At 44.3% G+C, this 21271-nt stretch overlaps 1 protein-coding gene across 1 annotated transcript in view; it reads right to left on the bottom strand.

Annotated features, from left to right (window-relative positions):
* Gldc (glycine decarboxylase) overlaps positions 1-21271 on the bottom strand; it is an 87145-nt gene that overhangs the window by 52896 nt on the left and 12978 nt on the right. The window contains exons 3-8 of the mRNA XM_041661382.1: positions 15480-15615; positions 8470-8634; positions 4827-4904; positions 3783-3930; positions 3264-3460; positions 1801-1897 (exon numbers count right to left, since the gene is read on the bottom strand). Coding sequence (XP_041517316.1) covers positions 1801-1897; positions 3264-3460; positions 3783-3930; positions 4827-4904; positions 8470-8634; positions 15480-15615 — 821 coding nt within the window. The remainder of the gene's footprint in view (positions 1-1800; positions 1898-3263; positions 3461-3782; positions 3931-4826; positions 4905-8469; positions 8635-15479; positions 15616-21271) is intronic.

The raw sequence follows: 21271 nt of genomic DNA, 5'->3' as shown, positions 1-21271 counted from the left end.
GTGGTGATGGTGATGGTGGTGGTGACGGTGGTGGTGGTGGTGGTGATGGTGGTGGTGACGGTGGTGGTGACGGTGGTGGTGGTGATGGTGGTGATGGTGGTGGTGACGGTGGTGGTGACAGTGGTGGTGGTGGTGGTGATGGTGGTGATGGTGGTGGTGACGGTGGTGGTGGTGGTGGTGATGGTGGTGGTGACGGTGGTGGTGGTGGTGGTGATGGTGGTGGTGATGGTGGTGGTGGTGGTGGTGGTGGTGGTGACGGTGGTGGTGATGACGGTGGTGATGGTGACGGTGGTGGTGGTGACGGTGGTGATGGTGATGGTGGTGGTGGTGATGGTGGTGGTGGTGGTGGTGGGGTTGGTGGTGATGGTGATGGTGGTGGTGATGGTGGTGGTGGTGGTGGTGAAGGTGGTGGTGGTGGTGAAGGTGGTGGTGGTGGTGATGGTGGTGGTGGTGGTGGTGGTGGTGATGGTGGTGGTGGTGGTGGTGGTGGTGATGGTGGTGGTGGTGGTGGTGGTGGTGGTGAAGGTGGTGGTGGTGGTGGTGGTGACGGTGGTGGTGGTGACGGTGGTGATGGTGACGGTGGTGGTGGTGGTGGTGGTGATGGTGGTGGTGGTGGTGGTGGTGGTGGTGATGGTGGTGGTGGTGGTGATGGTGGTGGTGATGGTGGTGGTGGTGGTGGTGGTGGTGGTGATGGTGGTGGTGGTGGTGGTGATGGTGGTGGTGGTGGTGGTGGTGTGTGTGTGTGTGTGTGTACTGCTCACACTGGGCCTCCGCTGAGCTTCTAAAATTGACTCAAGTCCTGAAGCAACTTCAAGGAGGTCAGAAGCCCACAAATCACAACCTTTCTCCTGTCAATTTCAAGAACTCTTTTCATGACCCCCAAAAGAATGTTCTATGACTACCAGAAGATGCCCGTCTGGACCTTCCCCTCTATCACATCACCTCTGTCCTCCTGGCTTCCTTCTTGGAGATCTTCCACTGTAGCTCAAAGAGATGGTGTTACATTTCCACCCATAGGGACTGCCCCATGGCTAAGAAATCAGATACCATGAGCCCAGTACTTCATAATAAATACACTCAAAGCACATGGGGATTAAAGGGAAGCTTTGGAGTCTGTCCTGGAACTAGCTCTTTTTTTTTAAAATATTTATTTATTTATTATGTATACAATATTTTGTCTGCAGGCCAGAAGAGGGCACCAGACCTCATTACAGATGGTTGTGAGCCACCATGTGGTTGCTGGGATTTGAATTCAGGACCTTTGGAAAGAACAGGCAATGCTCTTAACCACTGAGTCATCTCTCCAGCCCCTGGAACTAGCTCTTGCAGACCAGACTGGCCTCGAACTCACAGAGATCCGCCTGCCTCTGCCTCCCGAAGTGCTGGGATTAAAGGTGTGTGCCACTACTGACCAGTAATGAAGTCTTTTTTGAGATTTATTTTTATTTCTCTGTAAGTGTGTTTGTATGCATGTGTATGTCTTTGTGAATGCACGTGACATGTGTTCAGGTGTGCTCAGAGGCCAGAGGAGGGCTTTGGATCCCCTGGAGCTGGACCACATGAGTTCTGGGAACCCGACTTGGATCCTCTAGAGAAACAGAGCCATCTCTCGGTTCCAAGAGTACTTTTTATTGTATTGTTAAAGACAATGAAATGAATGCACGGAAAACGTATGTGACACAGGATGGCAGTTGGATGCAGGACCACGCTTCTCCGGCCACAAGATCTTCCATCACTATTGTACATGTGGTTAAGCTGCTGGAGAATGAACACAGCAGTCAGGTTGGATACGACACTTACCTGTGCAGTACAGATGTTGCTGGTGGCTTTGTCTCTCCGGATGTGTTGTTCTCTGGTCTGAAGAGCAAGGCGATACACTTCTTTCCCTGTGGCATCCCTGAGTCAAGACAACACATGTACTCAGCACAGGTAATCACAGCCCAGGACTGTCCGAGATGCACCTGCTTTCCCAGCTGAAGGGGATTCAGCAGAGTGGTGTGGGTGCAAGCTCATAAAAAACCCAACTTCCAAATGTCCATTTTCTCAATAAGACTATCTATAGGTTTGCAGTTTGAACTTTGAGGCACTGAGGCATGTACAATAAAGCCTGGAGCAGTGAAAGAAAATTTGCCAGGAATTATTCTGCCTAACAGGGTGATGGGACCAGGGAGTATGTCACTCAATCTCCAGGGCTGATAGAGGGGAAACGGTGATAAAATGAGAAAACAGAATTTCTCTACTCGAGGTTTGAAGAAAACAGAAAAGAAATGCTAACAGTCTCACTACTTAGCTCATAAAGACTTCCCTTTTTATGTAATATATAAATGGACATAGACAGATAAATGATATAGATGATAGACAGATATAGATGAAGATGGATAAAGATAGATATAAATATTAGGTGATAGATAGATATAGATAGATTATATGTAGGTAGATAGAAAAATAGAGATAGATAGACAGTTAGTTAGTTTTGGGGGACTATGATAAAATCAGGTTTCCCCAGCACAAATCATAACCTAGGATGGAAGCACCATCAAAGAGAAGCCATCAAAGACTCAAAGTCACATGGCAGAAACCTTCAGACACCAACTGAATCACACTCAGTTTATGCTTTTAATAACTTTCTGCACTTGTATTTGGTGTGTGTGTGTGTAAGTGAGTTCTTCCTTCCACAATGGGATATATAAGAACTATCTGGTTAGACACAAAGCACTTAACATGTGCAGATCTCCCCAGACCTCCCTCAACTGAAATTCCCTGTACATGGCTACACTCATACCTTACAAAGGATACATACACTTTTTCATATTGTCTGAATTACAGTGTGCAGAAGTACCGGTGCACACCCAAGGTGGATTCCCTCTTCTTAGTTGGTGTTGTACTTGCCTTTAATCTACTTGACAGGGGCCAATTAAATTTGGAGAGAAATCAGAGAAAAAAGAACAGGGAGGGGAGGGCGAGGAAGCTGGAGAGGTGGCTCAGCTGTAGAATAAATACTTGCTGCCCTTCCAGAGGACCTGATTTGTTTCCTTGCACCCACAACTCACAACTGTCTATATTTCCAGCTTCAGGGGATCCAATGCCCTCTTCTGGTCTCCTACAGACACATGGCATATAGTCATACACATACAGACACACACACACACACACACACACACACACACACACACACGGACACAGAATGAAAATAAATCCTTAATAAAAAGGAAAGAGAAAGAACAGGGAAGGTCAAAATCGCAATGAGGGGTGTGACACTTTACCTTGTCACCCCCACCATCCTTCCAGGCATCATCCTCACCAGGCTTTCTTTGACAGCAAAAAAGGCTGCATGTGGTCCCCCATAGCCCAGTGGTACTCCAAACCTCTGGGAGTTGCCCAGAGCAATGTCCACGCCAAACTCTCCAGGTGGCCTCAGAATACACAGAGCTAAAAGGTCAGTGGCACAGCAGGTCAGGCTCTGGAGAGGGAATGGAGAAGCGGTCAAGGTTATTACCTTCTCCTGAGCTGTGAAGCCCCAGGAGATGTTTCTACCACAGACACACTGGCAGGGAGGGTGCATTTCGGGAACTCCATTTGCTCATGCATTCATCCAGGCAACATAGATTTACTGGATGCCACTGAGCATCACGGATTAGTGAATGACATTAGCAACAGGAAGGGGCAGGGCAAGGGAATTTCACCATTCCGTGTGGTAACTGTAAAGGAATTAAAATACACCAGAAGGAGACACATGGAAAGTAGGACATACTTTCCTGGGCTTCAACAAGGGGCTTACCTACCCCAGTCTGATGGGCTCTTTCTACAAGGTCTGTGAAGTCCTCCACCTTCCCCTCAGTGTCTGGGTACTGGAACAGCACCCCACTGACATCTTTGCCACTGAAATCCATTTCATGTGGTAACTTCAGCTCAACAAGCACCCCCCGATATCTGTAAATACAAGGGAAAATTTTTTCTTTATTATTATTATTTTTAGTGTGTGTATGTGATGTGTTTGTGAGTTCATGTATGCATGTGTGTGTGTGGTGTGTGTACAGGCGTGCACATGTGTGTGATGTATTTGTGAGTGCTGGTTCTCACATGCCGAGGCACATGTGAAGAGGTCAGAAGACATTTGAGAGTGAGCTCTCTCTACCATAGGTTCTGGTGATAGAACGCAGGCTGCTAGGCCAGCTGATCCATCCTGCTAGTCCAGAAAATGTAATGAGCACCACGTTATTTCCAGAGAGACTGTATTCATTTCCTGTGCTTTCCCTCAGGGTCCCACTCCCAGCCCCCCTTCATCTCATACTTGGCCCTTCCTTGGTAACCGTGCTCCCCACCAACTCACACGCATGCTTCACTCTGCTCTGTGTGTGTGTGTGTGTGTGTGTGTGTGTGTGTGTGTATTTACCCACTGTGAGATCCTCTAACTTTTTCCTCCATGGTCCCAGGGCCTCACCCATTTGAGGCAAGTGCCCTACTACTGAGCTATAGCCCTGATGTCTAGTTGAGAAAGGTTTATACTACATGGCTCATTTTTGCCTCAGACTTGAAATCCTCCTGCCACAAGCCAATGTGAATGTTTTAAGTTTTACCAAACGATGACAGAATAGCATGGAAACTTACTACAGTGCAAAGACAGTTAAACTCGCTGTGTGTGTACCCCCAGAACTGACAAGGCACTTGGCAGAGACATCCATGGAAGAAAGGAGGGAGGAAAAGACAACTCAGCAAACTCAACGTAAAGCAGGTTCACGTCCAATCAGACTGGCAGTGGGAAAGAGAGGTGAGGTACAGGGAGGATGATATTACCCTTGGTTCAAAGCACAAATTAAATCAATTACTTGGCTCGAGTCTGGACAACGGCTATTGTCTGTGGGTGGCAACGAGGATCAACAAAAAATTTCTTCCTCTTGTTGTGTCTGTTGAAAAGAAAAAGCACGTTCAAACTGGAACATTTTCAAAGGAGATTCCGAATATCAGTTTTTGTTTGCTTTCTTGTTCGTTTTTGTTTTCTTTGTCTTTGTTGAGGCAGGTTCTTAGTCCTTCTCCAGGCTGTTCTTACTAAACTTCTGGTCCTCCTGCCTCCACAGTACTGAGATGAGATTCCAGGTCTGTGTTGCTCAGCCTAGCATAGGTATTGCTGTGGTTAATCCTGGCCAAGTTCTCTACCAACTGAGCCCCTTCTGGTCCTCCTGCCTCCACAATGCTGAGATGAGATTCCAGGTCTGTGTTGCTCAGCCTAGCATAGGTATTGCTGGGGTTAATCCTGGCCAAGTTCTCTACCAACTGAGCCCCTTCTGGTCCTCCTGCCTCCACAGTGCTGAGATGAGATTCCAGGCGTGTGTCACTAAGCCTAGTACAAGTATTGCTGGGTGTTAACCTGGCCAAGTTCTCTACCAACTGAGCCACTTTGCCAGCACTGAACTCAGAGTTCCTAAGGAGGCAAAGCAGGAGGAAAAGTCTAGCATGGTGTAAGTAGAACTGGGTGGTTAATGACTGGGAGCTCCTGATTGCAGCCCACGGAAATTCAACTCTGTTCTAACATAACTTCACAAAAATCAATTCAATTAAAAAAATCTATATGATAAAAAGAAAAGGGAAAAAATATTAGGTATAAGAGGGAATTGAAACAATTATCCCAAAAAAGTCTTCGAAAGTGTTACATCTTAGAATGTTGTTACGTGGAGTGCTTCAGCATAGAGTCTCTGCTGGGTGACGCAAGACAGACCCTGCCTCCATAGCGTAGAAGGAAAAATGACTACAAAAGTTGTCTCCGAGCCTTAGTAATACACAGGCACATGCACGCACGCGCATGCAGACACACACATATACACTCACACACTCGCATGCACGCACACGCAGTTGTCATATGTGCTCACATACACTCACATAAACACACACATACACACACTCATACATTCATACACACGCACACTCACATATACACTCTCTCACACACACACAAAAAGTAAAAAAAAAGAATTCTAGAAAGAGGCACACTTAATGCTAAGCTATTAATTTCCCAGTAAATACACAATGGTTCCTTTGGAGACTTGAAGTAGTAAACAGCATACTTTACTTGGAATTATATTCTACTCAGTTTGATAGATGTTTTTCATTAAATACAGATAATTAGTTTTGTAATTTATATATAATCTATCTTTTGTTTGGTTTTGCGGCTGTTTTGAGACAGAATTTCAGCCCATGCTGGCCTTGAACTTACAGCAAGTCTCCTGCTGTAGCCTCCTGAGTGCTAGGATTGTAGCATATACAATTACATTTGGCACAATATCAACTTAAGGAATATTTCAAGTTGGGAAGATTTTTTAAAAAAAAAAATCACCTAGTGTGAAACACTTCCCACAGTTTGAATCAAAACAAATTGGAGAAAATTGTCAGCAGGGACTCAGTGAGCGGAGACAACCCCACTTTACAGTGACGATGTGAAAGTACGCACTTAACTCTCCGGGTTGCTTTACGAAGCTAATCTAAATGCAGACCCAAGGAGAAAGGAGGGAAGAAGCAAACATTTACTGAGGGGGCGTAATTCACCTCCATGAAGCAGCTTAAGGTGAGCCATGCAGGCAGGTAGGAACTATTTTTATTAACTGATAATATTATCTTTCATATACATATATTATATTATATTATATTATATTATATTATATTATATAAAAGTGTATGTGTGGGGGCTGGAGAGATGGCTCAGTGGTTAAGAGCACTGACTGCTCTTCCAAGGGTCCTGAGTTCAATTCCCGGCAACCACATGGTGGCTCACAACCATATGTAAAGAGGTCTGGTTCCCTCTTCTGGCCTGCAGACATACACACAGACAGAATATTGTATACATAATAAATAAATAAATATTTTAAAAAAAAGTGTATGTGTGCACACAAGTGCCCACAACATATATATGTGGGGAGGGGCTGGAAAGAGAGAGAAATGATAATGATAAGCCTCTCCATGGGTACACAGCAAGAAGGAGTCATAGACCAGGACTTCTTATTCCTAGACTTTTTCAACTCATGACTCATTTTTATCAGATGAATCTTTTCACGAGAGAAGGCATATAGATATATAACATACACATCCAAATCAAGATTTGCTGACAATAAAGCATAAAGAAATTTATTTGGGAACAACCCTGATATCTAGATGATAGACAAATAGATAGATGTCAACTGTTAAGAAACAAAAGCAAATTTATGTATTTAATTATTTTTGTGTTGGGATGGCTGGCCCAGCTGCTATAGCAAATCTGCATATTAATGAATAGATGTGCTTATTTTTAAAGAATTAAATCTTGGGACTGGAGAGATGGCTCAGCAGTTAAGTACACTGGCTGCTCTTCCAAAGGACCTGGGTTCAATTCCCAGAACCCACATGGCAGCTCACAATTGTCTGTAACTCCAGTTTCAGGGGATTTGAAACCCTCACACTAATGTCCACAAAATAAAAATAATTAAATAAATAAAAATAATGAAACTTTGGCTAAATGTTTGATCATGAAAAATGTAGAACATCTTTAGTGTTTCTCAAGTTAACAGCCACTTTGACTTTATGATTATCAATACTAAGATACCTTTTGATTCAAATATATACAATACACACACACACACACATACACACACACATACACACACACACATACACACACACACACACACATACACACACACACACACATACACACATACACACACATACACACACACACACAATGACAGAAGTACATCCAGAGCCATTCAGGAATTGTTTGTCTTTACCCTAAGCCAACATCCATCTAGCAATTTTTTTTGAAATTCATCAGCAAGTGAAACAGGAAACTTTTGAAATCAAGCATTCTAACACAGTGTAACCCAAAGACATGCTCATTTGACATGTACATGCTAAGGAATTATGGCAGAAACATATTTAAAAAGGTGAAATTATCATGTTTCTATGAGAGCAGAAGACTCTCTATGTACAGTAAAAAGCACCATGGTTCAGCTGGACAAGGTGACTCATACCCATAACCCTAAACTTGGGACTCAGAAGGTGGAGGCAGGGGAATCAGGAGTCAAAGGTCATCTTCAGCTACATGTCCAGCCTGGGGTGCCTGAGGCCTGACCAAAAACAAAACAAAACAAGAACAAAAGTAAAACCCCACTGCTGCAATTCAGAACATGCAGCAATCCTGAACCAGAGCTGAGATGTTTCCGGTAGCATTGGCTGGTGGTGTGTGACATGAGGCACATGAGGCTCAAAGTGCACACGTGGTTTGTGTATTGAGGACCAAAGATGCATTGAAGTCAGATGCGCATTCTGCCAGAAAGACCTCGACTTCATTAGTATTTAATTTTAAATCTTTGATTGTCCCACATTCAGAATATTTTTTAACCACTGCCAATTATTTTTTTTGGGGGGGGGGGGACTCTAGACCTGAGGTTGCTGGGGACTAGGGGATGTCCCTGCCGTGGAGGAACTCGTCCCTGAGCCCCTCACCTGTGGCAAAGTTGCATCGCCTCTGCAGCCGCGGTTGCCTCGTCCAGCAGGGAGGCGTTGGCCATGTCCAAACCTGTGATGTCACACACCATGGTCTGGAAGTTGAGTAAACTCTCCAGTCTCCCCTGAGACACTTCTGGCTGATATGGAGTGTACTGGGTGACCCTGAGGGGGAAACAGAAGACCACGTCCAGACTGTGCCTCTCCTATCCAGAAAAGCTCATGAAATGCCTTTGTTTTCAAATTCAATCCCCTAAACTTCTTGAGAATTATGTAACACACCTATCGGTAAGATTCTGAGATGATCAATCTGATTAAAACTGCTTAGAAGAATCAATATGAAGTACACTTCTGGGTGTGCCTGTGTGGAAGTTTCCAGAAAGGGTTAACTGAGGTAGAAGCCCCAGCCGGAATGTGGGCACAGACTCACCCTGGATGTGGACAGCACCATCCAATATGAAAAAGAAGGTGAGTTCCTAGCTGCCAGGACACAAGCTGCCCTGTTCCCTCGCCCGTGATGACAGACCGACCTCTGTGATGAACCTGGACAGCAGGTAAAGGTGTTTGCCGGTAAACCTGACAACCTGAGTTCAGTCCTTGAGACCAAATCTGGGTCCTCTGCAAGAGCAACAAGTGCCCCTAACTCCTGGGCCACCTCTTCAGCCCGCAGACATTTTGTTGTATTATTATTTTTTAAACACATATTCTTGCTGTGTAGCTTAGGCTATCTGTCAGTCACTCGGTTTAAGGTTGGCCTTGAACTGGCCCTGGTTCTCCTTCCTTCTCAAGTTCTAGGATTATAGGTGTACCACCACACCCAGCTCTTTGCAGTTTTTTGTTGCATTGCTATTTTAATTATCTTATTGCACACATGTATTTCATATATGTGTTGCATGGGCATATGGAGGGCAGTGGCTAATGTTGGGTGTCTTCCTCAGTTGTTCCCCAGCTTATCTTTGGAGGCAGAGACTCTCTGAAACTGGAGTTCATCAAATCAGCTCGGATCCATGAGCTCCAGGGATCCAGCTTCCTCCTCTTCCTCAGCAAAGGGATTGCAGACGCCCTTAGCACCCACAGGTGCCGGGGATCTGCTCCTCAGCAAACACTTGACAAAGCTAGTTCCTCAGGGCATCCACGTGTGTTTTATTATAAGCTGGCTGTTAAAACCCAACCTGCCTGCTCCCATGTTCCCGATAAACTGCAAGCCCCAAATAAACGCTTTCTTCTAAATGTTGCCCTGGTCATGGTGTCTTATCACAGCAATAAACAATTAACTAAGATGCCAACCCAAAAATTCTAAGTGATTTATTTTTGGCTTTAATTTTTTTTTATCCTTTTCTTTTTTTTTCTCTCCTGTTTTGGTAATTATATGCAGGCTTTGAAAGCATTGTTCTGTTGGCTTTATTTAACATGGTTTATCTTTGAAGACAATCTTAGCACACAGTACTGCATCAGCACTTTGAAATCATTTTCTGAATCCTTCACTAGTGCAACTGAGTGTGGATGTGTACAGCAGAACACATTGTTACCTCCGTTCATCCCTTGAGCAGCCTGGATTTGCAACTATAAAGACAGACTCTCAGTGAGTGGTGAACTGGAATGAATGACTCATACAATGCAACACAAAGGGCAGGCAGTTGAAAGGGAATGTGAAAGAACTGAGGTTATATGAGAGCACAGGCAACGGGCAGTGGTGATCTCTAACCAGACGAGACCATCGCACACAGCTTGCTACCAGGAAGACAGATGTGACACTGTTCCTGCCATATGCTCAGACTGATTGCCCCAACAGAACACGTCCATCATGTTCACAGCCATCCTTTGAGATTTAGAGAGGTATTCACAGAGAAATATATGCATATACCAGCTACCTCGACTGATGAATAAGAAAGACTGAATATATTCTCAGAAAGAGAACACATGAGGAGAGAGAAATATTCCAAAAGAATTCAGCACGGTAACGAATACTGTAGAAGAAAACAAGCAGCAAACTGTGTGGCTGTTAAAGAGAACGGAGGGACAAATTAAACAGCGTGCATAGAGCTTACTATCACGGAAAACCATGCTCTCGATATCCCTGACATGAGATGATGCTCACACTATATTAATTTTAAAGTGGAGAGCATTCACTCAAACAAATAACAGGAATAAAAGACCCTGAAAAGCAAAGTATAAAATATCTCATTCCTTTTAGTTTCTAAAAGCAAACCAATGAATCAAAACTTAAGCAGGGATTTTCCTCTGGGTGATTTTTTTTCTTTCCCCACCCTATCAGACCAACAATAGCTGAGTTTGTTATTGAACATTAACAAAAGAGGTGTAGTCAAAAAGCCCAAAGCCTGCGTTATTTAAAAATATGAAACACGTCACTAATCTGTGTCACTGTACAGGCACCATGCTCGTCTTCTCTGCACAATTCCTGTTTTGTTTTGATTTGTTTTGTTTTGTTTGTTTGGTTGGTTTTGGTTTTTTGAGACAGGTTTCTCTGTAGCTTTGGGGCCTGCCCTGGAACTAGCTCTTGTAGACCAGACTGGCCTTGAACTCACAGAAATCCTCCTGCCTCTGCCTCCCGGTATTGGGATTATTCAATAGTATATGTCAATATCCCCAAACTTCAAGACAACTCAATCAACATTTACGTGTCTTTTGTAGTCTCTTTTCTATGTAATAATCATATTTAGACTTATAAGAAGCAGAATTTTAGTCTGTGTGAGGTTCTGGTTTTTTTTTTTCTTCAGTTAACATTATCCCATGGATAATTTTTCTTTCTGTTTTTTTTTTTTTGTTTGTTTGTTTGTTTTCAGAAAGGCTTCACTGTGTAGCCCTAGCTGTCCTGGAACTCAGTCTGTAGACACAGACTGGCTGGCCTTGAACTCAGAGATCCACTTGCCTCTGCCTAACTGAGTGCTGGGATTAAAGGCTTATGCCATCACCACCAAGCCTAATTTTTTTTTTTTTTTTGAAAGAGGCAAGACAGTTCTTATCTGGAGCAGATGTGCGGGGTAATGGGGCTGGACACATTGTCAGGATTAGCAGCAGGCTACATGAGGCCTACACAGACAAATAGAAACACATGCAAATCTCTAAAGCAATAGCTACTAAAATGTTCTTTTTAATTCAAAAACAGTCCTGCCAGCCGGGCAATGGTGGCGCACGCCTTTAATCCCAGCACTCGAGAGGCAGAGGCAGGCGGATCTCTGTGAGTTCGAGACCAACCTGGTCTACAGAGCTAGTTCCAGGACAGGCTCCAAAGCCACAGAGAAACCCTGTCTCGAAAAACCAAAACAATCCTGCCTTACAGGTGTTTTTCTTGAACAACAGTGGGCAATGGCTGCTACTGTCATAGCAAGTTCCATGTCAGCTAGGGCTGTAAAAGCTAGGTGTGAGGGCACACACTGTAATCACAACTCTTGGGAGGCTGAGGCGGGAAGATTAAAAGTTGGAGGCTACCTCGACTAGACAGCAAGAACCTTGTCTCAAGAGAAAGAAAAAAGAAAAAGGAACATATACATACACACATAGACACATAAAGAGAGAGAGAGAGAGAGAGAGAAAGAAAGAAAGAAAGAAAAGAAAGAGACAGACAGACAAAGAGCGTATGTGTGTGTGTTGGGGGGACTTAAAAAAAAATCTAAAGTCAGCAGGTTGTGACATGACCACTTACAACAGCCATTCCAGAGAATGTGATGCCCTTCCGTCTTTGGTCTCTGTGTGGTATACATGCATGCACTTACACACACACACACACACAAACAAAAACAGTAGACCCTTACATTTCTCATCAGTTTAAAAAAAAAAAAAAAACAAGAAAAAACGACCAGGTATGGTGGTGCCTCCTTTAATTCCAGCTCCTGGTGTTGGGGGGAGGGGCGGGGAGGTAGGTAGGGCGGAATCTCAAGGTCACCCTCTGTTACAGAGCGAGTTTGAGGTTAGCTTGGACTGCTTGAGATCCTTTTCATAAGAGCCTAAAATGGAATCACATAAAATTCAGATTCAAATGAGGATCTTTCTCCACTGCCTTGCTCACTGGCAGGGTTTAAACTACAAAACTGTCAAATACTGGAGGTGCAAACATGCATATGTTGACCCCGTTCAAGTATCTATGACAAGGCTGGCAGGATGGCTTACTGGGTAGGGGAACTTACCACCAAACCTAAAGACCAAAATTTGGTTCCCAGAACCAACATGGCTGTCCTCTGAGCTCCCCACATGCAACATAACACATCCATACCCATAAACACACGCGTGCACAGTGAATAAACAAAACCCAAGTATCTCTGCTGGAATCCCACTACCCACAAGAAAAGGTTACGTTACGGGTGTTCACACGTGAGAATGCAATGACCCTATGACCTCTGCTCGTGAGATTTAGTAGTTTCCTTTTCCGTGACCAACCTTCCCATTGTTAACCCTTTTTACAATACAATGTTGAGTTAACATAACCACCACTGCTTTGAAAGTCATTTCTTTTACTTCAAACTTTTAAAATATTTGCGGGTTTTTGGTTTCCTTTTTTATTCACTGTGGGAATATATCAGGCATAAAAGCTCTTCTTAGCAATGACCTATGAAAGGAAGTAAAGAATAACACGCATTTCATGGCTAAAAAATGTTACCAAACCAGCCATGGTGGCACTCACTTATTCCCAACACTAAGAAGGCAGAGGTAAGTGCATCTCTGAGAGTTCCAGCTCAGCCTGATCTGCACAACAAATTCCAGGACAGCCAGGGTTATAGTGAGACCCTGTCTCAAACCAACCAACAAACAAGCTATCAAAGGGCATCTGGAGAGACAATTCAGCAGTTGAGAGCACTCACTGGCTGCTCTTCCAGACCACCAGGGTTTAAGTCTCAATACCTATGTGGTATCTCAGAATTACCTGTAACTCCAGTTCCATAAGGATCTTACGCCCTCTTGTGGCGTCTGTGGGCACCACAAAAGCATGTGGAGCACAAGGGCACAGTCAGGCAAGCACCCAGAATGCATACAATTAAAATAAAATTTTTGTAACATATTTTTAAAAAGACTTTAAAAGATGCCACCAAAGGCTGCTGTCATACAGACAGGAAAGAAAAATGCGTTAAAAAACACCTGTCTGAGGAAGCGCAGAGGTTGCTCAGTGGTCCCTAACAGGGACATGTGTGAGCATCTGCATTCAGTCTTGGGTACCAGGAAGAATCGAAAGAGGAAAGAATGGTATCTGTGAACTGTGGATATGCCTAAATTGACACTAATTCAAATGACATCTTTTTTTCTAGATGCATTTTAAAAGCATCTCCATATCTAAGAAGGCTTATAGTTCTGAAATAGGTTACTTGGTAATATACTCAATATGATATTGGCATTTATTCCAAAATAACCAGCTTCCTCTATCATTTTGGTTATGACATTCTTTAAGAACTGGGAAAAAAAAAGTAGGGGGGCTTCGAGGAGAGCTCATAAAATTCATAAAAGGCTTGTGTTAATCTTACTGCCAGCCAAGACTATAAAAACCAGAAAGCCACAAGGAAAACGCAAATGTTGGTATTCGTTATTAATGTTATCAGCGACTGAGACTTTGGGTTAGTTCACCGCAGGGAACAAATTCTAGCCCCAGCTTTACAGTTTCCTTTATAGAGCTCAGACGCTTGTATTCTTTCGAGTCTATGCGGCCCATTTGTTTTCACCTCACGTCACCGGAACTTGTTGGCTCCATCGCTATGGAAACCATTCAGAAGTATAATGTGAACAATCTCCCACCCACGTGCTCGCGGCCCTCCCTATCGCACAGCAGGGTGCAGGATCTCGCTAGGGTGCAGAGCAGCTTTGGGGTCGGCAAAGCAGCAATGTTTAAAATACACCCAAAGCCAGAGGCTAGAAAAACAGAGTATTGTCTCCCTCTCAAAACACTGGCTACCCCCAAGTTAATTAGCATACCGGCTCACAGCCAGAGAGAAATATGGTGGATATTCTGTATGGTCACTAAGAGCAAAGGCCACAGGCCAGGGCTCAGGCAGAGAATGCAACAATGCTGCCCAGTCCTTTCATGGGTAGCAGCAGGCTTTGCTTTTTAAGCGGGGAGAGAAAGGCCATTTGCCTTCAAAATCAACCTTAGCGTTTACCATGCAAACTTTCATCAGAGCCACAGTGAAAAACAAGCCCTTAGCAATGCAAACACACTAGCAAAGCTCATCCATGCACTGAGAAACTGAAACACTGTTGATGGGCCTGCTCTCCTGTAGAAGTAAGCAAGTAGGGAATATTGCGGTGAGAATCTCCTCCGCACAGGAGCGGAGGGCAGGCATGAGGGTGCCAACAGATCTGGTTCCTTTAAAGAGGAGACAAAACCAGCAGGATGGCACAGCGGGATAGCGCTTCCCAGACAAACATGACGACCTGAGTCCCGTCCCCAGATCCCCTGGCAGAAGGGAATTGACTCCTAAAGGTCATATTCTGACACATATGACTCCCAGGGGTGGGAATAAATTCTATCATTGGCAAGGTGAGATGAGAACAAGAAGCTGACCGTGCAAGCACATATCTGTCCACAGACATATGTTCACTTTCTCAATAAAGTACCGTCAATAGAGCTGATGTTACTGTCTTCATTCTTCTGATACCATGTCGCTTCATTTCTATTGGTTAGGGACCAAGAAATGTGGGGAGAAGAGAAACATGAGTATCGGCCTTCGAAAATTCTGACAAAAGACAGACGCACAAGATTCTTTCCCAGGGTACAATACCAAGTGACTAAGTTCAGATACAACCTAAAGTGCTCTAGGGTCTCACCAAAGAGGAATGAAGTCTTGTTCAAAAACAGCAAAGAGATTCAAGTTGTCATGGAAGAGATCAACGGACCTGGACTTTATGGAAATGAAAGAGAAAAGAACCCATTTCAACACCCTGCAAGGAATTTCCCAGCCAGAGAAGCCAGGTGGGTTCCTGGAGCTCAGAGAGCAGAAAGGGGCGATTTCTGAGATGCAGGGACCATGAGCCTCGTATTCCTGTTCTCTAGTGAAGCGATACATTACCATCCAGAATTCTCCAGTAAGTTCCGCAAAATGGTCTGGGGCACCGAGCAGTTATAATAGCCCATGCCAATATACGATCTCCAGATCTGGTTTTTGCTTGCAATGGCATGCAGAGTTTCAAGGATTTCATTCTCACCTGATCGTGGGAAAAAGAAAAGTTACTAGAGAAAATGTCCCACTTTACAGTTTAAATGCTGTCTGGTTATTCCTGTCAGAACAGCTGTACAGAAAACACAGTCATTCACCCAACCATCATTATATATGGACACCTGGTGGGAGGATGTCCAGGTGGGACTTGGTTTCTCTACTTGAGTCCCTCATCATTCTTTCACCTGCGTGTATGCACATTTATCTGTTCACATGTGTGCACATGTTTAGCTGTGTGCATGGAAGTCAGAGGATGATGTTTTTCCTTGATCGTCTTCCAGCTTGCTTTTGGTCTCTTACTGAACCCAGAGCTCACACATTCAACTAGATTCCTGGCCAGCACACTGCAGGGATCTGCCCGTCTCAGCCTTGAGGGCACAGGAATTACAGGCATGCTCTGTCATGCTTAGCTTTTATATGGGTGCTAGGGACCCACAGATCCTCATGCTTCTGTGCAAGCGCTTCACCCGCCGAGCCATTCTCAGACCCTAGGGACTCCTTTATTCAACTTTTGAACAGTTGCCGAATTCCATGTTTCTTTGATCTCTTATTAATTTCTGCTCTATTTCCTCTAAATAAAAAGTGTCTTCTGATAGTAATATTATATTTCTTCTGTTATCAATTTCTCTTTATTTGTGTATGTATGTATGTATATATGTGTGTTTATGTGTGTATGTGTGCATGTATAAAGGTATTCTCAGAAGCCGGAAGCTCTGGAGCTGGAGTTACAGGCAGTTGTGAGCTGCCCATTGTGGGTGCTGGGAAACAAACTTTAGGTCCTCTGCAGCAGCAGAAGAGTTCCTAGCTACTGAATCACCTCTCTTAGTCTTTCTTTCTTTCTTTCTTTCTTTCTTTCTTTCTTTCTTTCATTTTCTTTTTCAGTTGTCTTATAGTCTCTGGAAGCAGGCAAGGTCATAACCGTATATAATACATGAATTAAATTCTGTTTCTGATTGTTCTACTGAACTGAATATTTTCCCTCTGTCATCTGAGAGCTATTAAAAAAAGAAACAAAAACAAAGCAACCTAGTACCCCCTAACCTAAAATAACAAGCACAATGGAAAACTCACACCAACTCTCAACTAGTGTTCCCTTGAAGGGACCTAGTTAGCAAGAATTATAAAATTCTTGAATGCAGGAAATCCAATCACTTCCCACACAATCTTCTTAGGGGCAGAGTGATTGATTCAAGAGCCCAGTAGGAGAGGAAATTAATTAGCAGTGCCTGGCAGGCCAGCCCGGCTTCAATTAAGACCCTGTGAGAGAGATGGACAGGTCCCTGGTCCACATTGTGCCATCTGGACAAAGGTCCGGCTCTCAAATGAGAGCCGTCTGAAAGGATCTGCTGGTCACATCCAGAGTTTAACCCTTAGCTGCTGTTGGGTGTTTCCTATTGGGAGACTATCACTCTGTATTATGGGAAGATCAATCTATATGAGATTGAAGAGTCCACAAGAGAAATCTGGCCATAGGGAAACACAGTCCAGGAGGAAGAACTGTGGCTCACAATGAAACCACAATCCTTGCTGTCTTTGAATGTAACCTTCTTGGAAATTCAGACTTCACAGATACAACGAAATTAAAACAAGGTCGTACTGGATCGGGGGCCTCTTCCGTCCAATAACTGCTGACATTTACTCAAAGAGATGGGACCTGACACGCAAAAGGGAGCAGAGATCTGAATGTGAAGAAGCTCATAAAGTGTGTGTGATTTTTAGAAGGCCAGTTCAGAATAAACGAGAAACAAAGAGATTATACTCGGAAGCATAAAAATGCTTTTTGAGCTGGGTATGGTGGTGCACGCCTTTAATCCCAGCATTTGGGACAAAGAGGCTGGCAGATCTCTGTGAGTTCAAGGGCAGCCTAGCCTACGAAAACAAATTCCAGGAGAGATGGCTCAGAGGTTAGGAGAACTGACTGTTCTTCCAGAGCTTGAGTTCGATCCCAGCAACCACATGATGGCTCACAACCATCTGTAATGAGATCTGGTGCCCTCTTATGGCCTGCAGGGACACATGTAAGCAGAATGCTGTATACATAATTAATAAATAAATCTTTAATATAAAAAAAAACACATTTTAAAAACTCTCAAGTGGGAAAGCATGAACACCACCATGGGAGATGCTGACATTTCTGGAAACTTCAGACTCTTAACTAGCATAGTGAAGGAGCCTGAATCTCCCTAGGACAAAAAAATCAAACCTTTAATACTTCAAGATGTGATTGGGAACACTAAACTCCGGTTGACAGTCTAGTTCTCATCTCTCTTCCTTCTGTATACTTCCACCTAGCTACAGGAAGAGCCAAACTTACCAAGTTCACATTGCTTCTCCCTAGCTAGGATCAATATAAATTCTTCCCTATGGGAACTTATGGTAGCCTCAACTTTATGCTCTCTTTTTCTTTCTGTTGAAAACAAAGGGAGGTAATAGAATGAGTTATGCCCAGTCCATCAAGATAATAGACACTGTGCCATAGATAGGATGGTAAGCCAGCCATGGTGTGGCTTGAAAGACGGAGGCAGGGGTTCTTGACTTTGAGGCTAACCTACACTACAGGTTAAGACCCTGCACCTTTAAAAAGCAAAGGGCCAGAGTTGGAGCTCAGTAGTCAACAATGCACAGGCCCTGGGTTCTATCTCCAGCACAGGGTACTGGTAACTTGGCACAGTCTTGAATCGTCTGGGAAGGAACACTAACGAAGCGAAGCAATCACTAACGGACTGCCAATGCAATGTGCCTGGGCTTCTTCACATTCCTGCTGCTTTGACTTATGTAACCTAGAATTTGAGCCAAATAAATTCCTTCTCCCTTTAAGTTATTAGGTCAGACTATTTATCAGAGCAACTGGACGCTAAACTGAAACGGTCAGTTCTTGGTCACGCTTCCGAAAGTGTGAAGGCTGTGAGGAGCTGTTCCCATGCGTTCATCCATTGCCTACCATAACCGAGTTCCCCCAACCAGAAGCCAGGACACTGCTATGATAAAATCTAAGACCTCAGGCTTCCTCACCTGCACAGAAGAAAAACCATCCTCCGAACACAGAGCTTAGTGTGTGAGGAGCTTCAGAGGTTCCCTCGCTGGCTGTTATTTCTCATACCCTTTCAGGAAAATGGCACTTGAGTGTATATGCAGAAGAGGCAACCCAATGTATTTAGAAGCCCAGAGTTAGGGCTGGAAAGATGGCTCAGAGGTTAAGAGCACTGACTGCTCTTCCAGAGGTCATGAGTTCAAGTCCCAGCGACCACATGGTGGCTCACAACCATCTATGAGATCTGGTGCCCTATTCTGGCCTGCAGGTGTACATGCAGGCAGAACAGTACATAATAAATAAAATCTTTAAAAAAAAAAAAAGAAGAAGAAGAAGCCCAGAGTTAGCTGTCATCATGACAATGGCCACACAGTAATAAAAGGAAAGAAAATGAGAGAAAAAGGAAAAGCTCATAGAAATGTATATGCTGAGGTGCTGAGTCCGGACCAATTGGGATGGAACTGAGCAGAACCCTGTCTCAAAGTTTATGATTTGAACCATAATCAAATCTAAATACAATTTTCATTGAAAGAACACAGCGCCCATAACTGTCCCTTCTCATCTGCCTTGAGAAGTGCCTCTCTTTCTACAGAAAACATGAGATCTCTAATCCCAAAGTGGCAGCCTTTGCCTCCTTCTAGTAAGAGAAGCCCCCACACAGGAGATAGATAGTGCCATCCAACCCCAGGAAGCTGTGTGGACAAAAAAAAAGGGGGGGGATGGGTGAGAGGAGATTAGATCCCCTGCTCTCACACCAAAGCCCCACTCAAAGAAGGTGCACATTTCCCACGCTTTTCTTCCCAACTTAACACAAAGATCACGTTCCTAGACACAGGAGTTCCCAGGCACTGACTCTTGAGTTTGGAGCACAAGAACGTAAGAGAGACGTGAGATAGAACGAGGAAGAGAAAATCTTAAAAGCCACAAGGAGGCCAGGCACTGTGCTTCAGGCCCTTAATCCTAGCACTTGGGAGGCTGAGACAAGGATTGCCATGAGTTCAAGGCCAATTTGGGATAAGAGTCAGAGGCCAGCCTGAGCAGTGAAATCCTGTCTCTCTCATACACACACACACACACACACAGAGAGAGAGAGAGAGAGAGAGAGAGAGAGAGAGAGAGAGAGAGAACCACTTGGAGACAAGCTGTCATTTTCCTTGCCTTCAGCCCTGCAGGGCCGCTGGACCATGTGCACCCCCAACCATTCACTCCCCACTGGGCAGGAGCTTAAGCAATCTTTCTCGCCTCTGAGCAGCAAGTTTTTTACTTGTGGAGCAAACACCTACTTCTGACCTGTTTGTGCCCCTGCCTCAGAGCGTTGCATAATGCCCTGGTGCTGATGGCCAGAGGACAGAGTTCAGGGCTTCAGGGTTCAGGCTCGCTTCCTAGGAGCCTCCAGGTGGGGACTGCAGCCTCTTCCTGGAATTCACTGAGTACCCCTCCTTCCTCTTTCTGGAATTCTGGTATGAGAATGACTTCCTAATAGCAGCGCCCTTCCTTGTGTGCCTAAAAGATCCAGAACTTTGCACCAAATGAATTTTGTTCTTTTCATTTTGAGAGTGTGTCTCACTATGGAGCTCTGGCTAACTGGAACTCAGATTTAAAGATATGCCTGCTTCTTCTGCCTTCGAGTGCTGGAATTAAAGGTGTGTGCTACCACACCTGGTTCAAATAAATGTTTAGAACAGCGCAGGTCTTATATACTTGACCCATTGCTATGGCTGTTGAGATTTTTCAGATAAAAATGGATCTGTACAAGAAATGCCCTGAGGAGCTGGAGAGATGGCTCAGTGGTTAAGAGCATTGCCTGCTCTTCCAAAGGTCCTGAGTTCAATTCCCAGCAACCACATGGTGGCTCACAACCATCTGTAATGAGGTCTGTTGCCGTCTTCTGGCCTGCAGGCATACACACAGAATACTGTATACATAATAAATAAATAAATGAAGAAATGCCCTGAAATGGACAGGCAGGCAGGCAATGTTGAGTCAAAACGGTGTGTTGTTGCCTAAGCACACGGCTACTTGAACACATGTTCTCCATGTAATCCATGACAAAACCCTACTTTTTTTGGTCTTCATTATATAAGAAGAAGGATCCATGCTTTGCTTTGCCCCCACAGCCTGAAGATGGCATTCCTGTGGTCCTATACAGTGTTCGTACACACTGTTTAGATCATAATCATTCTCTCTCTCTCTTTGGTGTGCTATGGAGCATTAAGCTTTATGCTAAGCAAGCATCCTACCCTGAGCTATGTCTAAACTTTTATCATTCACCTTTTTAGAGATGAGCGTGGTAATGCACGCCTATAACCCCAGCGCTTAAAAAGCTGAGTCTGGAAGACTGCCCTGATATCAAGGCCAACCTCAACCTACTAGAGTCTCAAGGAAACAAAGCAATAGGGCTGGTAAGATGGCTCAGTCAATAAAGGTGCTGGCTGCCAAGTCTGATAGCCTGTTGGGGTTCAAATCTCTGGGACACACATGGTGGGAGGAGAGAACCAATTGCCACCCACCCTTGCAAACTGTCCTCAGACTTCTACACACATTCTCATATACACACAACAAAAGTAAACACGCAGGTGCTTGCACTGAGAACATCTCTGAGATGATGGACAGA

Source organism: Microtus oregoni, unplaced genomic scaffold (genome assembly GCF_018167655.1).
Source record: "Microtus oregoni isolate MIOR12 unplaced genomic scaffold, Mior012 000012F_ref0000307, whole genome shotgun sequence".
NCBI lineage: Eukaryota > Metazoa > Chordata > Mammalia > Rodentia > Cricetidae > Microtus > Microtus oregoni.
Note: the sequence above shows the minus strand (reverse complement) of the source record. Positions and strands in the feature narration are given on the sequence as shown.